Below are 24457 nucleotides of genomic sequence, written 5' to 3' on the forward strand. Positions count from 1 at the left end.
TCATTCTTAAGATTTGGGAATTTTTCTGATACTATTTCTTTGAATAGGTTGTTCCTTCCTTCAGTTTGTATCTCTGTGCCTTCCTTAATCCCGATAATTCTTAAATTTGGTCTTTTCATGATATCCCATAGTTCTTGGAGGTCCCTTTCATGATTTCTTAGCATCTTCTTTGGTCAACTTTATTTTCAAGATTAAATATTTTGTCTTCATTGTCTGAGGTTCTGTCTTCCAAGTGATCTAGTCTGTTGGTGATGCTTTCCATTGAGTTTTTTATTTGGTTTATTGTTTCCTTCATTTCAAGGATTTCTGTTTGTTTGTTTGTTTGTTGTTTGTTTCAGAATCTCTCTTTGTTGAAATGATCTTTTGCTTCCTGCAGTTGCTCTTTTAACTGCTTATTGCAGTAATCGTTCATTGTCTGCATTTGCTCTCTTATCTCATCCTTTGCTTCACAAATAAGTTTAATTACATTTCTGAACTCCTTTTCTGACATTTCTTCTACCATGCTGTCATTGGATTCTATTAATATAGAATCTTGGTTTGTTTGCAACACTTTCTTCCCTTGTTTTTCATGTTGTTCACATATCTTCTCCTCTAGCAGTGCAGATCTGGGTTTCAGTTTCCCCCTATAGGCTTACAGTGACCCTGCAGGTTTTCAAAATCTCTTCTTTAAGGGGGAGATCAATATTAGCAGCACCCAGTACAGACAATATGAAGCCCTAAACCAAATAGCCCCTATGAAGATATTAACAATATTGTCATAATAAACAGAGGGGATGAGTTCAGTGATATCTACAGTATAACAAATAGATTTGCAATGAGGTCTGCAGTTTCTAATGGAGGACAAAGAGGATGGGGAGGGGTGTATGATGTAACTGTTAATGGGATAAGAAAAGTGTACATAGAAGTTCTTGATCATAGGAAGAGTGAAAGTGTTATCAAAAGAAGTTGGTTGTTAGCATGAGAAAAGGGAGAAAGAGACTGAGGAAACAGGTAAACAAAAGGAAAATAGTAAGAAAATAAAGAAACAAAAACTTAAAAATTTTCAAAAAGGAGAAAAAAAATTTACACTATAATAGTTATATACTATTTAAACCTCTCAGTTTTCAGTAGCCTGATGCATGAGAGGTACCTGACAATGAGTTTCCAGTCTCCAGCTGGTGTCTCAGGATGGGATTTGCCCCACCTAAAGATGAGAGCTTCTGCTTCCAGGATAGTCCAAGATGGCTGCACTGGCTTCCAAACATGCTGACAAATGGGGAGCTACAGTGTGGAGTATGGGCTCCAAGTCTGTGTGTGGTGCAGTCGATCGGACCAGGGGTCCTGTAGGCGGAGTGCAGTCAGTCAGGCTGGGGGTCCTGGAGGCAGGGTGCAGTCAGTCAGGCCAGGGGTCCTGCAGGTCCTGGCTTTTGTCCCAAAATAGCAGCAGCCACATGTAAACCAAACCTGCTGGTACTGTGACAGTGTACTTCCAGGCAACAGCAGGCAGCTGGCGATCCACTGGTGGACTGCAGGTGGTCTGCAGGCTGCCAGCAGATGATCAGCAGGTGGACCTCAGGCAGTGGGTGATGGGGAGGTGAAAGGCAGGCGATGGGCAGGCAAGAGGCAGGCAAATGGGCAAATGGTAGGTGATGGGCGGCAGTCAGTGAACAGTCTGCACTCAAAACGTAGTTGATATACGCTGGCAAAGGGCTGGTGATCATGGTGGACAAATAGAGAAAACAGCAGGGGATGGATGAGCAGCAAAGACTGCCTCACAGAGAAACAGATTTTCCTCTGCTTGAAGCCCGAGTTATGGAGTGACAAGGAACGAGTTATGGAGTGACAAGGAACGCAGCCTCCCTCTTGTCCACCATCTTGGATCTTCCCAGCCTCCATTTTCTTGATTCAACCTGATCACCTACCTACACTAACTGCCTGTCTTTAATTCTGGCTAAAATATGATGCATTTACTTTTGACCAGAAGACTACAGATTGCTCCCTTTCACGTATATCTTCATAAAACATGATATTTGGTCAATAATAAAATGTACATAAAGTAGCGCATAATTATTATGCCCTTTTTCTAGCCAGATAGATTTTAGGCAAGAATAAAAGTCAGAAATCTTCCACCCAGCCAACTCCTCAATATGCTGTGTACTAGAGAGGAGAGACATTTGCAGATGCTACCTTAGCCAGTGAGGAAGCTGGGAAAGTAATGCAGTAGATTTTAAGAATGCTACTTACCGACGTGACACTGAGGAATCTTGAATCCAGGCTCTGGTTGTTCCTTTAGAAGATTCCCCAGAGAAACATGTAAAGAACAGCAAACAGTGTCAGCATTGCTCTTATTTTTCATACTTGTGCCACTGTAGAAGATTCATTAATTTGGGGAATACAACTTTGGTTAGAGAAATCTCCGGCCATTGGTAACTGGGTAAACTCATATAGAAAAAAAGAGGAAGAAATATCTGATCATAAAGTAGAAAATTAGCCATGGTTTTTCATCATCCCCAGAGGCTCACCCTAGAGACTGGACATCCACTGACCTTGAGTCTCCCTTCAAGGGAGAGGCAGGAGCACATGCTGACAAGAGGAAAGAAGAGGGTGAACCATCTACAGAAAGAACAGACCCCCACAGGAAGTTTTCAAAGGAACAGAAAGGATGTGAAAGAGACTTAGCAAAGTTTAGCTCTGATTGCGTGAATAGCTTCGTCTGTCCATCTGACCTGACATGCAGATGAGAAAAGACAAACAAGACTGAAAAACCCAAGTCAAAGACACTTTCCAATGAATTAACACATACGTGGAAGGTGGAGATGTGACTGCCATAAATAGAGACAATTCTTTCAATTTGGAATGATAGTAAGGGAGGGATGCGGGTCAGTAGATTTAAATGTTAGCAGAAATAAGAGAGGGATCTGTTTTAGGATAAGGAAGAACTAAAGGTACTTGGTTAGCCAGTGAAGAATGAGGATGAAAGGTTAGTGGAAGGACAGGTTCTTGAGAAGCTAAATGTGGCAGAGCAAGAGTTGAAAGCCAAGCCCACAAATGCTGGTTAACCTTAGAAGGGAGCCGGGACACCTCTCCTTGGAAAAAGGGGAAAGAGATGCTGACTAAAGATGTCGTATCCGTCAAATTAAATGTGGAACCATTGTGTAAAAGCAAGTGGGTACAGAAGTGTGGTCAGTGTGATTGGGGGCGGGGGGTTCTGAGGTTTAGAATGCTATGACAAGATACAATAAGAGGGAGACAAAGCCAAGGTGACTACCTAATTTGTAGTCTGTACGTACTGCTGTGGATGCGAGGCTAACAGATGGATGCCTGGCCAAGTGTCAGCTTGTACTCTCCTGGGCAAACTGTAAACACCCTGGAAGGAGTTACCACCTTTATAGCTACTCTAATTCATGTGGGGATGGATTCCACTGGGCCACCATGGCCTTCTCTTAGCAGTATTGCCAGGACAGGGTGAGAATCAGTAAGAATAATAGGTTTACAGAGCCAGAAACCATGTGAGGCAAGAATGTCAAAGACTCAAGAAAATGAAGGCTCCCTGGCTGTCATTGACATCTGTAGAATCGCAGTCTGCTGGTCTGCATGATGGAAATGTGCTCCATCCCCACCTCCACATGGTAACCATTAGCCACATGTGGCTCTTGAGCCACTGAACTACAATTTCAGATATTTTCAGTTTAAATATAAATAGCCACATGTGGCTACTGTATCCGTCAGTGCTCATTTAGATGAAGCGCAGAAACAATGAAGCCTGCAGGCAATTAACAGATTAAAAGGAAATTACAGGAAAATTCAGAAAGCAGGATAGGCATTTATGGGGCAAAATGAAAAAGAAACAACTGTATTTAGAATAATACAATATTGTGACAATGAAATCCAAACTGGGATAGTGCTTGTGAAGAACCAAAGAAAATTCGTCTTAGTGTGAGCATACATGGAATTCATAGATGTAGCAAGTTGAATGCATAAGCCCACGGCCCTAGCTTGAGCAAAAGATGCACACTAATGGTTTCCCAGCACCAAGTAGACAGAAAAAAACTCGACTGCAATTACTTCTTTTATTCTGAGCAGTTTAAAATGCTTTAGCAAATACCTTTCTGTTCTTAAATCATTAGTAAAAAGGTTCTTATATCATTATCGATACAAGAAAAAGCAACAGAGACAAGATTCAGGACTCTTGACTCCAAGTGCTAATCCACTCAACCACATTTCATTTTAAAGTGATAAACACCTTCCTTTGGCACTGAAAGCATAGAGGTTTAAAAATGTTTAGGAAAATGAAATCCAAACTGGGATAGTGCTTGTGAAGAACCAAAGAAAGGAGTCGGTGAAAAACCAGAGTCAACCCAGGTAGAGGGGTGTGTGTGTGTGTGTGTGTGTGTGTGTGTGTGTGTGGTGTGTGGTGTGGCCCCTGGGGAGGCTTGTGAGGCTCATCTCATCCTGAAGGCCTCGAGGAAAAGTAAGTAGATCCCAGAGAACATGAAGTGAAAACCAGGATGAGGAGAAAAGGACCGGGGGATGGCTAAAATTTCACAAGGCAGATTATTTTGTTTGTTTTCTAAGATTCTACTTCTTGTCCGGAGGAGGCAGGGTGGCTCAAGGTGAAGGCAGGTTCCTCTCTGTGGCCCTCGTCAATGAGGAAGGGCAAAGGGGGAGATTAAAATTCATTTTCTTTTGACTAAGGATGGCAATGGTGGTTAAGCTTCTGTTTTTATGTCTATGATTTTATTTTACAGATCTGCTTTAACTTTGGAAATGGACTTCACTTAGAGGTAAGGAACCAAGGGGTTGTCCCAGAGATGTCTGGGACTCAGAGGCTTAATTTTCATAGTGGAGAGTTGGCTGTGTAATCCTAGATTAAAACCCATGTTGCCTTAGACACAGCTGTTCCCATTCAAACAAGTGCCGATAAGTGCTGGGGAACATAGATCATTTTATAGGGAAAGACCTTTACCCATATGTGCATACATGTGCAACTGTGTAGTCACAAAACATACACTTTATGCTGTTAACATGGATACTCTGTAAAAAATGAGTGAAAAAGTAGAAAGAAACTTGATTTTTTTTTTTTTTTTTTGCATCTTAAGTTTCAATGTCATTTTTAATTCTTCTTATATAATTTACATTTTTTTAAGTTAGGAAAAAGATTTTCAAATGAAAACAAAAAAAAATCAATGACCTAGTGATAACTAGTGTGTTTTGAAATAACGGTACATGTTTAGGTATAGCAACAAAATTAGTAAAATGATAAAATAATCCTCATATAATAATCATTTCTGTTCTTAAGATAGCAGGTCATCTATATTGAACTTTTCCTTGATAAAATACACACTGACATATAAAACCCAACTGAAAACTTATATAATAGTTTTCTACCTAAAGTTCTAGAAACAAGAGATGGGAGATTTACTCCTTTACCCAATCCTGAAAACAATAAATTCATTAACTGGCAGTTGTACCAGTTTTGCTCAAATTTATATTAATAGTTTACAAACACTTTGTCTTAAAGCATGGTAGTAATTTATTTTTAAGTCATAAACCAACACAGAAAAGTGAAACTTCATTTTCAGCTAATAGGAAAAAAAATTTTTTTGACATGTTCTGTTATTTCTAACTTGTCAATTTGTAAGGCCACTAAGTTATCCTTCAGCCTTTTGAACTGGTCACTCTGGGAAATCTTTTTTCTTTTTTTCCTGTGAAAAACAAAACCATCTGCTTTATGGGTTTGGAGACAATTTCTTGAACACTTACAGAGTTACTAGAATATATACATTACTCTTTGAAAATGAAGCTTGGTAAGAAATACAAAACACCTTAAAATTTGCACTATTTTTAAACTTTAGTAAACTATAGAATTTCCTACAAATGCTCGAGGATATGTAATAATTTTTTGACAATATTTTATTGTTGTAGGTCTTAAACACCAGAAGTGAAAATCAGCTGCTTCCTAAACATACTCACCTAGTACGGCAAAAGCGGGCCTGGATTACCGCCCCTGTGGCTCTGCGGGAGGGAGAGGATCTGTCCAAAAAGAATCCCATTGCCAAGGTATCTTCTAAAGAGGAACATAAAACACACACATATGATTAAAACTGTGGTGTAAGAGGATTTTTATACCCACTTTAAAATTTAAGGAAAATTATGTAATGTTCTTATTGAATTAATTCCTGAATATTCAGGATGTATTTGGAAATTAGCAGAGCTTACTGTTAGCAAAAAGTACCAACTTCGAGATTTTCTTTCTCCTTCTGAAAGATGCAACATCACTAGCAAAAAATCTATCACTTTAAGTTTTGATTCAACTAGGAGTTAAGGGATCTGGCATTAGCTTAATTCTAGTTTAATACAGTGTTACAATACTCAAAAGAGGGTATTATCATAAAAAGTAGTTTTCAAAATGGAAAGAACTGAGGTCTAAGCGGGAGGGTGACTGCACATCCTGATTCATGCCTGTCATCCTAGCTTAATAATTAGTAGCTCCCCTTTTACTCTCAAATGGTCCAATTTTTAGGTAAATTATGTGGTAATCCTCATACAAATGTACCTCATAGATGTGCAAGCCTGAACCCTTATTGTTGTTGTTATTTTCCCCTAAAGCTGCTGTCCTAAAGTTCTACCCATTTCTGTAAATGGCACTATAATTCCATGCAGTTTTTAAAGGCCAGTTTGTAGCAAGTACTATCAGTTCTACCCAAAAAGTACATCCAAACTCTGCCCACTGTCTTCAAAGTCATTCCCATAGTACAAGGCCTTGTCATTTCCAACCCTCCTTACAAAAAATGTTCCCACCTTGTCCCCTTCTCTCTCTCTTGCCACGCCCTCCCACACAGAGCCCATGCTCCAGAAGTTAGCCAGAGCAAACCTTTGAAAAGACAAAGCATGCTCACCTCCTGGATGAGACCCTTGAGTAACTTCCCAGGGCAATGGAAGAAGCAACCCTCTTACCCTGGACCACAGGAGCCCATGTGACTGGTTGGCCATGGCTTCCTCTCTGTCCCTGGTTCCAATCACTTCCCATTACTTACTCTGCTACATCCCCCTAAGTTGACCACAAGCTCATTCCAGCTTCCTACTCTTTGCAAGGCTGTTCACTCTGCCTGGAATCTGATCCCCACATATAATTTGCAAGATTAGCACATATCAGGCCTCTGCACAGTGTCACCTCCTTCTGCCTCATCCCACTTTCTGCCCCTCACCTGTATCAGGTTGGCTTACAGCATATTCCACTGCTGGATCAAACATCGCTTGCTTCGTTGTCTGCCTCCCTCAGTACAGCGTGAGCTCCGTGAAGGCATGGCTTAGTCCTTAGAGCTCACAGGTCCTGCCTGTGCCTGACCCACGCTGGTGTGCAATAGGCGCTCAGTAAGCATTCATGTAAATGAATACTGTTCAAATCCAGGTTTTACCTTTATCTTTCCAATCTTATAAAGATCATGTGTGAAAAGCTCTTTTAAGAGAAACTGCGCCTTTGAAATAAAGGTTCCTGTTTATAGCAACATTTTTTTTAATATATATGACCTCCCTTTTTTTGTACTGAGTACTAGGGATTGAACCCACGGGCACTTTACCACTGAACTACTTCCCAGTCCTTTTAATTCTTTTTATTTTGAGGTAAGGTCTCACTAATTTGCTGAGGCTGACCTCAAACTTGCTATCCTTCTGTCTCCACCTCTTTAGTCGCTAGGATTACAGATGTGAACCACTAAACTCTGCTTAAAATCTGGACTGTTTTAAGTATGGCTCCACATAATAGTATATATACAAACAACTGAGTTTGTTTGTTTTATTTTGGCTTGCTTTTTTGAGATCTCAGTAATTCATAATCTTTCAATAGGTTTCCCTAAAATGCATTTGGAACCCACGTACATGCTAGGCAGTCACCCTATGACTGAACTAAACTGTTCACCCTGATTCTTAAGGGTTTAATAAGTGTTAGCTGTTTTTACTGATTTTAATTGTGCAGGCTGTTAATGAGTAAAAGTTCCATGAAAAACAGAAGATCTTATTAAATTTCTCCAACTTTCCCAATTTCTTACCAAAAGGTAATACTGCCAACGGTTTAACTTTTTTCAGACCTTATGAAATACATATTGTTTTAATCAGTTTTTTTCACTGTTGTGGCCTAAAGAACTGACAAGAAACAATTAGAGGATGAAAAGTTTATTTGGGGCTCACAGTCTCAGAGGTCAGTCCTCAGACATCCGGCTCCATTCCCCTGGGCCCGAAGTGAGGCAGGACATCATGGCAGAAGAGTGTGGTGAAGGAAGGCAGCTCAGAATATCACACCTGGAAGCAAGAGAGAGCCCCACTCCACAAGACAAAATATATACCCCAAAGGCATGCCCCCAGTGACCCACCTCCTCCAGCCACACCCTACCTGCCTATAGTTACCACCCAGTTAATATTTATCAGAGGATTGATGCACTGGTTAGATTAAAAGTTCATAACCCAATCCTTTTACCTCTAAACTTTCTTGCATCGTCTCACACACAAGCATTTGGAGAGAACCTCATATGTAAAACATAACACATATGTATATATATGCTTATAAACTCTTAGTTACATACATATGTATGTATACACCAACAGTTCTGTCCACAGTTTTTGTTTTATTTCTAATGTAAGTAGAATTATATACTGCATATAAGCAGTATGCAAAGACCTAGAATATCCTTATAAATACTGTAATGTATATTTAAATACACATACATAGGTATATGTGTATATACGTGCATTTGGCAGAAAGACAGAAGCCCAGTGAAAAGTGATCATGTGACTACTCCAGATTTACCATTGCACTCCAGGAGCTGAGCTGGTGTAGCAGGAGGTTGGAGGCCCTACCTGCTATCTCTTGGTTTCTCCCAGCAGAAACCTCAACAACCCTGATGCATGTTGGGAAGCCTGAGGGAAGAAAGAGTAAACAATTCTCAAGTTTCAGGATAGAGACCTGGCCAAGCAGGTTGGCGGTGGTGATGACTTCAGTGATATGTTAAGGGAGAAACTGAGGAACCAATAGGTGACCACAGAGAAGCATTTAGAGATACAAACGAAGTTGCTTATGGAGAATAAGGTGGTAACTACAGAAGATCTAGCAAGTTGGAAAACATGATGTGCTGAGCCATTCCACCCAGGGAAGCATGTGATGGTTTTAATCCTTCTCTGGAAAGATGCCTTATTCATGATTTCCAGATAATTGACTAGATTAATGAGGGTGATTTTGATCCTACAGTTTTTACCATATGTGCCAAATTTAAAATCTACTTCCTCCTCTTGCAAGATACACACAGTTATGTCTTAATTTCACAATCACCCTAAAAAGTAAATACATACTCTCCATTTAAAGGATAAGAAAACTGAGACACAGGGAGGGTAAGTAGCTAACTCAGTGTCACGTAACTCAGATGCAGTCAAGATAGAATTCGAACCCAGGTTCCCTGACGCCGGCGCAGGTTCTGTGCCATCTCTCTCCTATCAGTGTCTTGACGACTTCAAATGGAAATCGTTCCTTTAAAATGTTTACGGTGTAAACTAAAAAGAATTTACCTGGAGACACTCCTCTTGTTTTTATGTTAGATCCATTCTGATATTGCAGAAGAAAGAGGACTAAAAATTACTTACAGATACACTGGAAAAGGGATCACAGAGCCACCTTTTGGTGTATTTGTCTTTAATGAAAACACTGGAGAACTGAATGTTACCAGCATTCTTGATCGGGAAGAAACACCCTATTTTCTGGTAAGTAGAACAATTTTGTTTGTAGTTTTTCTTTGGTGATAGTTATGATTTAATTTTTTTATGCTATTGGAGTTCAATTACATTAACTTAAAACTAATCTTATTATTTATGTCATGATTTCAGCTGATGGGTTATGCTTTGGATGCAAAAGGAAACAATCTTGAGAAACCATTAGAACTACGCATTAAAGTTCTTGATATCAATGACAATGAGCCAGTGTTCACACAGGAAGTCTTCGTTGGGTCTGTTGAAGAGTTGAGTGCAGCACGTAAGAGTCTATTATTTTTCATTAATGACCTACCAACACCACTTAATTTCCATTGTGTAAATAAACACTAAATCCCATATTGTAACAGAAGTGGAGTGTCACCCACAGGACATATGAAAATAAACCTGTTGTTGTAGGCTTATAACCGTTTTTATTAAGATAAATTCAAAGGACTTTAAACTCATCTTTTTTACCCTGGGGAAAGATGGTAGACTGATGTGACAGGTAAGATCTCCATAGCAACTACTCATATCTGCCCTTTGGAAGGAAAGCAGCCAGAGACACTCCGTAAACAAATTGGCATGACTGTGTTCCAGTGAAACTTTGCAAACAAAAACAGGTGTCTGGCTGGCTTTAGGCCACTGGGTGGAGTTGCTAACCTCTTACATATTATTTTTACTGTAAGTTTTCTTGATAACATTGTTCAATGCTATACTCCGTAGAAAACTCCAAGGAGAGATTTCTCTTTGCTCAAAAGAAAAAGACTAATCATACTTCTCCTGAGTTGTTTGTATCTTGATAAACATCAGGATCATGTGTTTGCTCATGAGTCTTTCTCTGTATTAGCTACTGAGCACATGTGAGATCCTCTTAGAGCAATTGTTCAGAAAATTACCCAGTCTCGGCCTTGCTTCTGTCCCGTTTTCCTTCTCTTCTATTCCAGTCATGCTTATTTCCTCATTCAGTTAAATTTTTGATTGTGGTAAACTGATTTTTTTTAAAAAAAACTTTATTTATTATTTTTTTGTACTAGGAATCGAACTCAGGCGCTTAACCTCCAAGCCACATCCCCAACCCCTTTTTATTTTTTATTTTGAGACAGGGTCTCACTAAGTTGCTTAGATTCTCACTAAGTTGCTGAGGCTGGCTTTGAACTTGCAATACTCCTGCCTCGCCGCCCCCCCAAATTAAAAATAAAATAATATCATATGTAAGTGGACTTACCCTGGACATCTTTATTTCTAATGCCAGATACACTTGTGATGAAAATTACTGCAACAGACGCAGATGAGCCCAATACCATGAATTCTAAAATTTCCTACAGAATCGTTTCTCAGGAGCCTGCCTATCCTCCAGTGTTCTATCTAAATAAAGATACAGGAGAGATTTATACAACCAGTATTACCTTGGACAGAGAGGTAAATTAAACTTTCACGTTATTCATCTTTTAAACTCCTTACTGTCTTTTCCAGTTGCTCCTGTTTTTCTTTGAATTTTCTTATTTTGTTCGATATTCCTCAATCACAGGATAACTAAGAAGCATCCTCTTCTAGGGATGTGCTATTCAGTCTGGTAGACATTAGCCATATGTGTCTCCTGAGCATTTGAAATGTGACTAGTCCAAACTGAGATGTGCTGTATGCATATTGAGACGTATTTTAAAAATGCACCAGAAGTGGAGGACTTTACATGAAAAAAAGAATATAAAATATCAGCTTAATTTTTTCATGTTGATCTATATTGGAATTATAATTACATAAAGACAACACTGTACTAGAACCTCTCCAGTTAGATTTCTGTTTCCTAGAGTCCTGAAGCAGTGTTCCCCAGTTGGCAGGTTCTCTAATGAACTTCCAGTATCTCTAATTCACATGCAGGGAGCAGGGTGGTGGGGGCAAGGGGAAATTATTTTAAATCCCAAATTAAAGGGAAGTTTGAGTAGGTTACCTAGGTAGACTGCTCTCTCAACAGTTTTTCATTCCTTGAATTTCTAACTCCAATTTTTAAATTAAAAGGAGAAATAAAAGATGTTTCAGATGCTACGTGCACAAAGATTGTAATGTACAAGAGGAAAATGTTGGTGATCCTAAGAATACTGTGTTGTCTTCAAATATAAATTATACAGTATTATACTCTGGAAAATCAACTTGGCTCAGATGCAAGGGATTGTTGCCAACCTCCCATCCGAATCTTTGTAAAATTTAAGAATCTGATCACTCCCAACGTTCTTCTCTACACCTGTTCTCATAAAACTAGAGAGGAAAAGTATCACTCTGAGTTAGTGGTGTAATTTTTAATAAGCTGCTGTCTCTGAGGTATGGAAAGTTTAGCCAAGATTAAGAGCTGTAATTTATTGGGCAGTTACCATGGCCAAGTGCTGTCCTAAGCCTTTTACATAGATTAACTCATTTAATCCACATGGAAACCCTCTGAGACAGATCCAATTATTATCCCCATCTTTACACATAAGAAAACTGAGAATCACAGGGATTAAGTGCATGTGTAGCACAGCAAGTAAGTGACAAAGCCAGAATTGGAGGCCAGGTGGCTGGCTCCAGAGCCTCAACTGTCCTTCATTCATTGTGTGGTTTTGCCCTACATAGGACCCCCCCCCACCCATGTACTGGCAGCGGCTGCCAAACTTCTTAAATCCAGCCACACAGAATATAGCCATAGTGAGGGGACTACACATGGAAGAGAAGACTCCCTTTCGAATGCTAGTCATTGTCTAGGACATAGTCCCTAAGAATCCTATTCCTGGGGAAGTCAGGGTAAAGATCACCAGGTTTTGCCTTCGCTGGCGAAGTTTTCTTGGGACTAGGTTCTCCTGGCTTACTTTTTAGCTAAAAATGATGTATAGGGTAGGAAAAAAAAACATTTTGTACAATCCCACCATGACTTACTTTGTAGAAAGAACTATATTTTGAACAGTGTCCCTTTGTAAAGACTGTTTTAAGAACAGAATCTTCCAAGAATATCACCAATGACAGTATTTAAGAATTTGACTGTCAATAACTCTGCTAGGCTTTTCTGCCCTTTCACAAAAGCTCTGACTACAAATAAAGAGCATAAAAACAACAGATCGTGAAACTTATGTATGAATGAAGTATACTGTGGTCCATTTCCTAACGATGAAGTAAACTAAAATCAGAAAGATAGATTGGGAGCAATTCATTTTCACCCCAGTTGGATATCTTTCATTCCTCTGCAGGAACACAGCAGCTATTCTTTGACAGTAGAAGCAAGGGATGGCAATGGACAAATAACAGACAAACCAGTCAAACAAGCTCAAGTTCAGATTCGTATTTTGGATGTCAATGACAATATCCCTGTAGTGGAAAATGAAATGGTAAATATTTTTATACTAAATGTATCTATTTATTCACATTTTATCCCTAAGAAAAAAATATACCCCTTGTTTGTATTATATCAGAATAAAAATCATGTGTTCTTATTTTGCAGTATGAAGGAATGATTGAAGAAAATCAAGTCAATGTAGAAGTTATGCGCATAAAAGTGACCGATGCAGATGAAATAGGTTCTGATAATTGGTTAGCAAATTTTACTTTTGCATCAGGAAACGAAGGGGGTTATTTCCACATAGAAACTGATGCCCAGACTAATGAAGGGATTGTGACCCTTATTAAGGTAAGTCATAAGTGTTCAAAACTAGGGTGGGACAAGTTGTAGCTGAAGAGAATCTAGCATATCTTGAGCTCCAAGCACAAATACTTTATGTGCACAACCAGCAACACAGTTGTTTGAGATAGTTTCCATCCCTGTTTGCCCAAGCTGTGTGGTTAGCAGATGGTTGCACAACAGCTCAGATTCAGATCAGGGAACTCTGATCCTAGCCAGACAATATGACAATATGACAATCACTGCCTCGCCCACTTCCCATCATGCCCGACAGCATTCCCGCACCATGACCTCGTGCCTCTGCTGAGTATCCCCTCACTTACCACCTCTCAGTCTATTTAACAGTAGAGCCAAACCTCACTAATAGAATCCAAAAATAAAGGCTGTGATAACCTGACACTTAAGTGTGACGAAGACACGCCTCATAAAGCTACATGTCAACAGCGAAGATTTCTGGGTGCCAATATCAAAAAGCCTAACCGGGTGGAACTCATCATCTTGCCTTTTAAACAAAAACCTACTAGTATTCTAATACTATTAGTGTGAGGGCTACATTTGGGAACAAAATATTCTAATCTCATGTGCACTGAATAAATGAAGAAAAATTGAATTGAATCGTAAGCATATGTAGGGTCTTATACATTGAGTTCTTAGAGCTCCCACTTTTTAAACAAAAATTACAAGATAGATGTAGCAAAATAGGCAAGGAATAATATTAATGTACTTTAAAATGGTTTATGATAGAATTGACTTGCCAGATTTTAAAACAAAATGCAAAGCTGCAGCTTTAAAAATATTATTTCATTAAGTTATACACAGACAAAAATTGATTCAAGAAGTTTCTAAATTTTGATAAAAACATGACTGTAGGTAAAGATCTAACAATGGGAAAATGAATAACAGAATAGAAAATAATTGAGGTTTCATAGTAATAATTATGAGCACCACTAACCAGTAGACTACTATATGCATTTAAACTCCCTCTTTAAAAGTAGAGGAAAATTGAATACTTTACCTCATATTTAAAAGGAAGACAAATGATTATTGAAGAAATAATCATCAGAGATAAAATAAATTCACCTGCTTATGTAGAAACAGCACAATTTTTAGTCATCAATTATAGGTACAACCATGCCTGATGTTTGAGATAAGATCAACAACGTTCATAGAAGCAATCATATGCTGATGAATGGCAGAAGCACTCCAAACATTCTCCCCTGAGTGATAACACACACACACACAAAAGGAGTATAATTATTCCTACCAAGAGGAGTGTGGATGAAAAGTAGAAAAATCAGCATTACAATGAAAGCAACGGGTGGGAGAAAACTACAAATTTACTATTTCAGCTATATAAAGAAGTTGCTTCCAAATTATAAGGGCAGTAATCGGATTCCATTAAAAAGATGTGAGATTAAGAAGATACACAGGCTGGGGATATAGCTCAGTTGATTGAGTGCTTGTCTCCCATACACAAGGCCCTGGGTTCAAACCCTAGCACCAAAAGAAAAAAAAGATACACAAATAGAAATATGCATATGTAAAGGTGCCCAAAATCATTAACTATAACAAAATACCATCAACTTCACAGCCTATAAACAACAAATTTATTTCTCACAGTAGATTCAGAGTCTGGTAAGGGCCCTATTTCTAGCTCATACATGGTGCCTTTTTGCTGTATCCTCATGTGGCAGAAGAGGCCAGCAAGATCCCAGAGGCCTCTTTCATAAGGGCTCTGATCTCATTATGAGGGTTCCTAAGGCCTCACAAAAGCCCCATCTCTCAATTTCATCACTTTGGGGAATAGAATTTCAATGTATGGATTCTATGGGCACAGAAATATTCAGACCATAGCAATCAAAAAGACTGACAACACCAAGTATTGGCAAGAATACAGAGAAAGTAGAACCATTATATATTACTGGTGGAAATATAAAAGGACAATTTGGTAGTTCTTTTTAAATTTTAAGTTAAACATAGAATAGTTACCCCATGACCTAGCAATCAAAAAGAAGTGAGTATAAATAAAAACATATGTCTATACAAAGACTTGTGTGCAAAATGTTTATAACCACATAACAGACAAAATCTGGGAGTAGTCCAAATGGCCACCAACTGATGTGCAGATTAATGTGGTATATCCATATAAAGGAATACTATTGAATAAAACGGCTAAAGTACTGATGCAAGCTACAACATGAAAGAACCTCAAAAAATTTATGCTATGTGTAAGACACCAAATACAAAATACTACATATTCTATGATGTCCTTTATGGGAGATTTCTAGAAAAGGTGAAATGAGAGGAAGCAGATCAGGGGTTACATGGGGCTGGGGATATAAGAGAGGCATGAAGGAACTTTTTATAATGATGGACATATTTTAAAGTGGACCATACTGATGATTACAAATACTAAAAATCATCATGTTGTAAACTTAGGGTGAGTTTTATTGTACATAAACTATACCTGAATAAAACTGAAAAAAGAAAAAAAGGTAGAGGCGATGAACAATATTTTAAAATAAGAGAGGTAATAAGTCATTATATGAGAAAACTGTGCATAGCTTTACCAACAAATTAAAATCCATAATGCTATTGGAAAATAGCAAAAATGGAAATGATAAAATATGTTGATAGAGTTGTAAAAAATAGAGGTATTTGACCTTGTCCATTGCTCATGATGTTGAAAATATTTTCATTGTCTTTGGAGCATTACAACTATTTATGACAAACATTTTGAAACAATTTTTATGGCTCTAGTACCTAGCTCACTTTTTTATACTGCCTTGACTCTTGAATACCAATGATAACTGGCTGGAAGATTCTGTGTCTCATCTAGCACATATCATGCCTTCAAATCTAGCATATCAGGTGCAAGAGCATCTTAAAAGAACTCTCACAAAGATTTGACAGTCACGAAGAATGTATTTTCTCTAGTCATTTTTTGTTGTGTCCTTGTCCTAACACATAGTGATCCATATTTTAAAAGGGGCAAAATAAATTGTTGTCCATAAAAACTCTACATAGAGGAAAACAGAATTCATGCTAAATCACCCAAAAAAGAAGTGAACAACTTTTCTAGAATCCTGTAAACACATGTAATGTATTTGATGTTATACTGAAGAAGCAAGAAAAAATGATCCTTGCATCTAAATATCTGGGAACACTATAAATAACAAACAATGAAAGAATAGGGCCTAAATAAACTTTGACTAGGTAATTCTTTCAGTAATTTCATATAGGTCAACCAGAAAAATAAGTTGTATAAGAATGTTCAGGAAAATATTAACTATATTTAAAAATTGCAAATGGCCCAAGTGTCTGGTAATAGAATGGCTAAGTAAATTAAGTATATCTAAATAATAGACTACTATAGAAATGTTTATGAAATGAAAATGGAAAAATTGGAGCATACGATATATAGAGAGAGTGATAAGGAGATTATATCAAACAGACATTATAGATACCGTAATTCACAAAGACCTATTTGAAAGAAGGCTAATCTTTTAAGGAATTAACAGCAAAGCAGATATTAATAGATACTATGCTACAAAGGCAGGACATAGGTTCTTTGTTTAAGCAAATTTGAAAATCCCTGGGTTTTTTTCTTTACTCCAGGAATTCTGGGGATTTTAGGATGTTGGTGTGTGGTGTTAATCTATCCTGGGGGACAGAACTAGCAGTGCTACCACATAGTGCCTAGTTCTTTCACTAAAAGGAGCACCTCTTAAGCAATATTAATTTTTACTGAATGTCCGTTAATGTTTCCATTAAAAAAAATCTCTTTAGATTGTTAAAAATAAAAATGTATCCTTTTAAAAATGAATTTGACCTTTTAAAAAGTAATCTGGGAATGCTTATTAAACATTCTTAATATTTATGAATATCCAAATTGATAGAGAACTTGTAATTACTTGGTATGAATGTGAGTTGGAATACTTGATGCTATGGTACTTGCTATGTATGTGTCAGATTAAGATATCTAACATTTACAATGTGTGTGCACACTGTCCATGTGTGTTCTGGTTGTTTTCTCTATTAGAAACTTTGATCTTGCCTTTCTAGGAAGTTGATTATGAACAAATGAAGAATCTCGACTTCAGTATCATTGTCACTAACAAAGCGGCTTTTCACAAGTCAATTAGGAATAAATATAAGCCCACATCCATCCCCATCAAAGTAAAGGTGAAAAACGTGAAAGAAGGCATTCATTTTAGAAGCAGCACGATTTCATTTCGTGCTAGTGAAGGAATGGACAAGTCAAGCCAAAGCCTATCGATTGGAAAATTTCAAGTTTTTGATGAAGACACTGGACAACCAGCTCAAGTAAAGTAAGATATAGTTGTGAATATATTTCCAAACTTTAAATTAAGTGCCTGTTTTCAAATATCTTAATGAAATCTGAGCACCCCAGCAGTATAACTCTCCAAAGGTCTGTAGGTTAATTTCCCAAAGATGTGCCTGTAACTAGGACATGCAGAGGTCTTTTCATCCGAATCCCCTTCCCTGGGCCACCTGTGTGTGAGGATGAGGCTAGAGTGCTCACCAAAGAAATAGCTCTGGCTACAGAAGCCTGAAAAGCAATAAAAGACAAGCTCAGAAAAAAATGCTTTCTAAACTCTCCTATTTCCCAAAAGTCTTGAGAAGTAAGAAAGTCGCAGATAAAATTTACCACAAAGCCATTCTACACAAGTTTAATTAAAAAAAAAAAAAAAAAAAAATTCTTGTTTGAATATGGGAAAACTAGTTTTATTCACACATAAATCTTGAGAATGAATCTTGCTCTAAATCATGCTGTTTTTTGGGATTGGTGAACTTACTTTTTGTGTTTGTCTTGATCGTAGTGACTTTGCTCAGAATACATTTACTAAGGCCACAGTGCCATCACTACACTAAAAGGGACCTGACGATGTACTCTATCGTGACATTTTGGATTTGCATGCTTTAAAATTTTCACAGTAAATTTACTTCTTAACTTTCAGAGCTATGTCATAGAAAAGAAAACTCTCTATAGGGCTATTATTTATGAAATTGCAGGGATTCAGGTTGGATTTAGAGAGTTCCCACCTGCTGCCCAGGATGCATAGCTTTTGCAACTTCCTACTAAGTACCAGAGCTGCTTGGGCTTGTCTGCTTATGTCTGTGACCCTGTGTGCTAGTGCTTCATGCAACATTGTATTCAGAAGCATGGCCAACTGTAGCCAAACTGTGCCAAAAAGGCACTTCAACAATCTCTTTCCTTTGAACACATTTCCTATAGAATTCAGCCAAATAATTATTTCCAAAAATAATTTTAAGAAACAGCTTCCACTGTTTTTGACATGTGGGGTCTTGGTGACCATCTTTGCCTATCCTCTCCATAGGAGCCAGCCTGCCTCTGCTGAGTTGGGTGGTATAGTTTTAATTTCCCCTGCTCTGCACCAAACAAGGCAGTCCCTACCTGAATCTACAAAATTGAGGATTCTCCATGAGGTTCTATGTGAAAAATTCTCACTGCTATCTCCCGAGAAGTCTATATGTTCTAACTATCTGCCAATAGTATTGTGGCTGTCTATTGAAAATTGTTTCCCACCATTTTTTTTTTAAATTCAGACTGCTATTTTTTTTATTTTTTCTTTTTTTTAAGCTGTCAATGGATCTTTATTTTATTTATTTATTTATTCATTATTTATTTATTTATTTATATCCAGTGCTGAGGATTGTACCCAGGACCTCACACATGCCAGGCAAAGCACTCTACCACTGAACCACAACCCCAGCCCTAGGCCGCTATTTTTAATAGAGGCTATAAATATATCCAAAAAACTATAGTTCTCCCTGCAAGAATGATGCACTGTGCTTCTTTAACATGCAATTATAGAACTTTAGAATGAAAAAAATGTTAAAGTTCAGTTCAAACCTATTATTTTAGGAAAGGAATGGGAGGCACAGCTAAGTTAAATTATCTTCTGGTGTTCATCTAACTAATTAGTAATTGCTGTTTTGAAATCTTTTTTCTTCTTTTTTGCGGTACTGAGGATTGAACCTAGAGCCTGGTGCCCGCTGGGCGAGCACTCTACCACTGAGCTGCATCCTCCTCCCCAGAGCTTATTTTGAAATCCTTACAAGGACAGCAGTAGAATCATTAACTTTATCACAATTTACTATTCTGCCTATTATTCATCTGTATTAGTTGTGTATGGATATTTGATACAGCATGTGAGCTGCCATCTACTTGAATGGCATCTCATCTTCACAACAGAGAGTAGTTAGGACATGTCCAAAGTTAGACCACAGAAAGCATTCCAGCGTGATGTGTGATACTTATTACCAAAATTCTGCCTTTAAGTATGAATGGGGGTAACTGTGAATAGCAAGAAGATCCCAGCTTTAAAGTTCCTCATAGGAAATTCTGAGGTCCTCGTGAAAATCTGAATTATTTACTAGTAGAAATAGTAAGAGACATAAAAATGTAGTTCAAATGTATGATCAGATTTTTAAAAATGTAATACACAAGGACTGGGGAGATAGCTCAGTTGATAGAGTGCTTGCCTGTCAAGCCCAAGGCCCTGGGTTCAATCTTCAGCACCAAAAAAAAAAAAAAAAAAAAAAAACAATACACAAAATTTAAATACATAAAATAAAATACAATAAATATTGCTGTAAATTAGCCATCCATTCTTATGTGCCTAAAACAACCACTTAATAGAAAAATAAACCATCAATTTGGTTGAGCCGAGATACTCATGTTTAGTTTATATTTGTATTTTTATATGTTAAACTAAATGGAATTATGTACATTTCTGAAAATACAGTAGGAACCGTTCCCCCTGCCTCCCCATAGCTGGCTCTTTTCACTGTAATTCTCTTTACTTTGAGCAAAGAAACCTAGAAATCATTTTGTCAGCATTGTTTCTACTTCTAACCATTTCTACCTGAAAGTTATTTTTCCTAACACTCACCAATATCCCAAAAATTTTAGATACTTCCTTTTAAAGCACTTCGTTGATTTTTTTTTTTTTTTTAAGGACAGTATTTTTAAATATTGACCACATCCCAATGAACAGTGTAATGTAAGTCTACTTTTCTCCATCTTTTTGTGTTACTAAATTATTCCCCAAAGCCTTAACCCAAACTTAGGAGAGATTAGATCAACAGCTACAGGACAGACTACAGAGTAATTGACAACTTCCCGGGTTAATAGGTTAAGGGTAATCTCCTTATTTTTGTGTCTCAGTACACCACAGGAATAAGGAAGGGTCAGGAAATGTGACATGTTGTAGGAAGAACTTTTAAGAAGGTTTCAAAACATTAAAGACAGCCAAACAATTGCCTGTAACAAGAACATATATGAAATGAAAATTAATTTTGAAAGAGTTGTAGAGATCCCCAATTTGTCCAGAATTAAAAAATAATTTGATGTTTGTTTTACAACAGATATGCCAAATTGGAAGATAAAGATAATTGGATCTCTGTGGATCCTGTCACATCAGAAATTAAACTTGTAAAAATTCCTGATTTTGAATCTAGATATGTCCAAAATGGTACATACACTGCAAAGATTTTGGCTATATCAGACGGTAAGTTATTAAATAGATATTTTTCTTGATTATGTGTATTTAGATTTTATCTTTCAGCATCAGGAACTTTTGTTTTGAATATGTATAAAAATCTAATCTTGGCTCAGAATATACCTCAGTTGGTAGAGTGCTTGCCTTCTATGCACAAGGCCCTGGGTTCAATCCCCAGCACCAAAAAAAAAAAAAAAAAAAATCTAATCTCTCTAATGGATAGAGCTTCATATTCCTACTTATTCAGTGACTTAGAAGTCAGTACTTAATCTGGAATATGAGACATATCTGGGATAGGAAGTGTCCTAAGTGATTGGTACACTCTCTGTATCAAGTTGGCAAGAGAATTCAAACTGTGTCTGTTGTCAACAATATGATCAGAATAGACATAATTCTTCCTTCTCTTATTGTTCAGATTATCCTAGAAAAACCATCACTGGCACTGTCCTTATCACAGTTGAAGACATCAATGACAACTGCCCCACACTGTTGGACCCAGTGCAAAATATCTGTGATGATGTACCATATGTGAACGTTACTGCAGAGGACCTGGATGGGTACCAGAATAGTGAGCCATTCAGCTTCTCTATCATTGATGAACCACCCGGAATGGCAGAAAAATGGAAAATAATACAACAAGAAAGTAAGCAAAATTGTTGGGCTATATTAAAATCAAAATATTGAGCATGGTAGATTTTTAAAATCCTTGTAGGTTGTTTTTATCCTCACATATATTTCCAATAAAATTTTTTAAAGGCATTTTGTAAAATGAGGTTCTGAACCTACATACATAATATCTTAGTATCTTTTACATGCCTATGGAAAGAAGAAAATTTATCTAAAATGTCTTAAAGGTAGTGGGGTGTTCTCTGAATACCTCTTGAGATCTAAAAAGCACTTGTTTCATAAGCTGCACAGAAACAAGCTTTTCTAGGCATAATAATCATAGTAGGCACCTTCTATAACTCCTGTATGCTAATGATAATTCCATTTAAAATAACATTTATTGGAGTAGGGAGATTATATTTTTTGAACACTTACTCTGTGTCAGGCACTCTGTGAACCTTATCATATTTAACCCTTAATCCCTAATATTATTCCCTGGTTAGAGCTGAGAAAACCTTGGCTTAACTAGAGTTCAGTAACTTGTTCGTAGTTAAAATGCTAGTGTGTGATGGAGATCACATGACAAGGGGTCTATCTGATGTTCCCCTGCCCCATGTCAGGGTCCACATCTTGGACACAGTCCTCGTTTTGACGTGAGCTTTGAGTGTCCTCTAGGGTAGTCTTGAATGCAGAAAAGTCTATCCACAAAACTATTTTGTTTTAAACAGTGTTCATTTCAGAAAAGTTTCAAATGCAATCTGCAAGTTTTTCTTAATTTACAGGTTTGTCATGGTATTTTAAGTTTAGCAAATATTTATAATCATTTTAAGAGGTTTTGAATAATTTTTGACCAGTTTACAAGTTAAAACACCCTCAACATTTTAAACTGCATATATAAACAATGTATTTGATTTCTTCTTTATATACTTCAGTGATCCAAATTAACAAATAAAACCTCCCTGTGATTTTATACCCAAGGTTCGTATAAGTTGAACTTACATTGCACCTAGAATTCTCTTTAATATTTTGATATCAAACAAAATATTGACATTTTAGCCTAAAACCACAAGTCTAAGTCAGTAATATCAATTATATATTCTAGAGTTATACATCTGTCATTTTAATAGGGCTAATTTTCCATAACATCATAAACATAAAACAAGTATAAATATATTCCTGTCAATACAAAACATTAAAACAGTGTCCTTAATTTGCTTCAGTATTCCTTCGCGTAATTCCAAACCTCAGATTTACAAGTTCACCTGAAGCAGATGGTCATGCCCTTGGTTCACGCAGGTTGCCTTCCCACTGAGGATGAGTCAACTTCGTGACTAGTTGAGGCTCTCTGTGTCAAGTTTCCCAGCCAGCAAGAGCCCTCGGGTGGCAGGCGTCCACGTGGTTCTCCTGGTAGTCTCATCACAGGCATCAAAACTTGAAAATAGTATCCAGTTCTGTACCCCGAGAGGCCTGGGACACCCCCAGGCTGAATGCCTGACTGCAGCTTGCCTTTCCTTGACCAAAATATGTAAATGAATTTTGCATTGAACTTAGAATCCCAAGACTCCTTTATTTTATCTGAGAACCACATGGACATTAGTATATGCTGGACGTAGTCTTCAGCACCTTTTACTCTAAACCTTAGAAGTTTGACATTACAATTATCAGCATTTTACAGGTGGGGAAACAAAGGCACACTGAGTTTTCCTGACTTTCTTGAGGCCACAGCTAGGTTAAGACCTGGAGCCAGGACTCAACCCAGACTCTGCCTAGGTGCTGTGCTGCCTCTCTGAATGTAAGTGGCTTTTCTATCTAAAAATAAACATATTTAAGCTTGATGAGTCCTTGAATTTTTTTTTTCATAGCCTTAGAAACATAAGACTCTTAAGGAAGTGTGTTAACAGTGTTAGAACAGGAAGTCACTGAGATTATTCTTTATATAACTCTGCAGTTTAGAGAGAGGATTCTATAACCCAGGCTTTCTTGTCCCTGGTTGTATAAGAAGGTGATTGACCAACTGTCATGATACATAGCTTCTTTCTATTTTTATTTTTATTTAGCTGGGAAAATTTTTATATATGAAAAATTATAGAGACTAATAAATGAGACAGTATACTTAAGGCTTAGAATTAAAAGAATATTAGTGATTTATTCAGACATAAAGAATAAAATGATGTCATTTGTAGAAAAATGAATGGTAAAATAAGCCAAATTCAGAAGGTCAAGGGTTGTATGTTTTGTCTCACTTATGGAAGCTAGAAAGGAAAAAGGGAAAGAAAAATGGAGCAGCAGGATCTCATGAAAATCAAAGGGAGATCAGTAGAAGAAAGGGACCAGAGGGTCAGGGGTCAGGTGCTGGGGAGTAAATTGGTTTTATTGTCACTCCCATTTGGCAGTTATATTGTTATATTGTTATATTATATTGTTATATTGTGAGCATGTATGAATATGTAACAACAAATCCCATTGTTATGTACAACTGTAATGTACCAATAAAAAATATGCAAAAAGAAAATAAATAAGTAAAAAAGAAAAATACATTAACGAGGGAGGCAGAGTGGTGCATGCCTATAATCCCAGCTAATTGGGAGACTGAAGTAGGAGGATAGTGAGTTTGAAGCGAGTCTCAGCAACATAGCCAAATGCCATCCCAAAAAAAATATTAACAACTTCTTTGTATTTGAGTCAGAACTTTTTTTTTTGACGATAACCAATAGAGTGAAAATACCATCTTCCCCTCCCACATACCCCATCAGAGCCCATCATGAATTTAATTGTATTTTTCTAGGCTGTGTTTTCCTGAGCCCACACTCCTTAAACAAATGACTACATCCTTTCCTCATTTCCCCAGAGCTTTTGTGATGATTTTAAAAGTATATTTCTAACCACCCAGATCAAATTTCATAAAATTTGGTGCTTAAAATGTTTCTTACTTCAAAAACAAAGATGA

At 37.3% G+C, this 24457-nt stretch overlaps 1 protein-coding gene across 1 annotated transcript in view; it reads left to right on the plus strand.

Moving 5' to 3' along the window:
* DSG2 (desmoglein 2) overlaps nucleotides 1-24457 on the plus strand; it is a 58839-nt gene that overhangs the window by 25451 nt on the left and 8931 nt on the right. Inside the window, exons 2-11 of the mRNA XM_079109319.1 lie at nucleotides 4728-4763; nucleotides 5905-6039; nucleotides 9565-9726; nucleotides 9850-9994; nucleotides 10967-11133; nucleotides 12927-13064; nucleotides 13178-13363; nucleotides 17420-17685; nucleotides 20771-20913; nucleotides 21320-21547. Of these exons, the coding sequence (XP_078965445.1) occupies nucleotides 4728-4763; nucleotides 5905-6039; nucleotides 9565-9726; nucleotides 9850-9994; nucleotides 10967-11133; nucleotides 12927-13064; nucleotides 13178-13363; nucleotides 17420-17685; nucleotides 20771-20913; nucleotides 21320-21547 (1606 nt within the window). The remainder of the gene's footprint in view (nucleotides 1-4727; nucleotides 4764-5904; nucleotides 6040-9564; nucleotides 9727-9849; nucleotides 9995-10966; nucleotides 11134-12926; nucleotides 13065-13177; nucleotides 13364-17419; nucleotides 17686-20770; nucleotides 20914-21319; nucleotides 21548-24457) is intronic.

The sequence above is a fragment of the Sciurus vulgaris genome, assembly GCF_902686455.1.
Source record: "Sciurus vulgaris genome assembly, chromosome: 13".
Taxonomy (NCBI): Eukaryota; Metazoa; Chordata; class Mammalia; order Rodentia; family Sciuridae; genus Sciurus; species Sciurus vulgaris.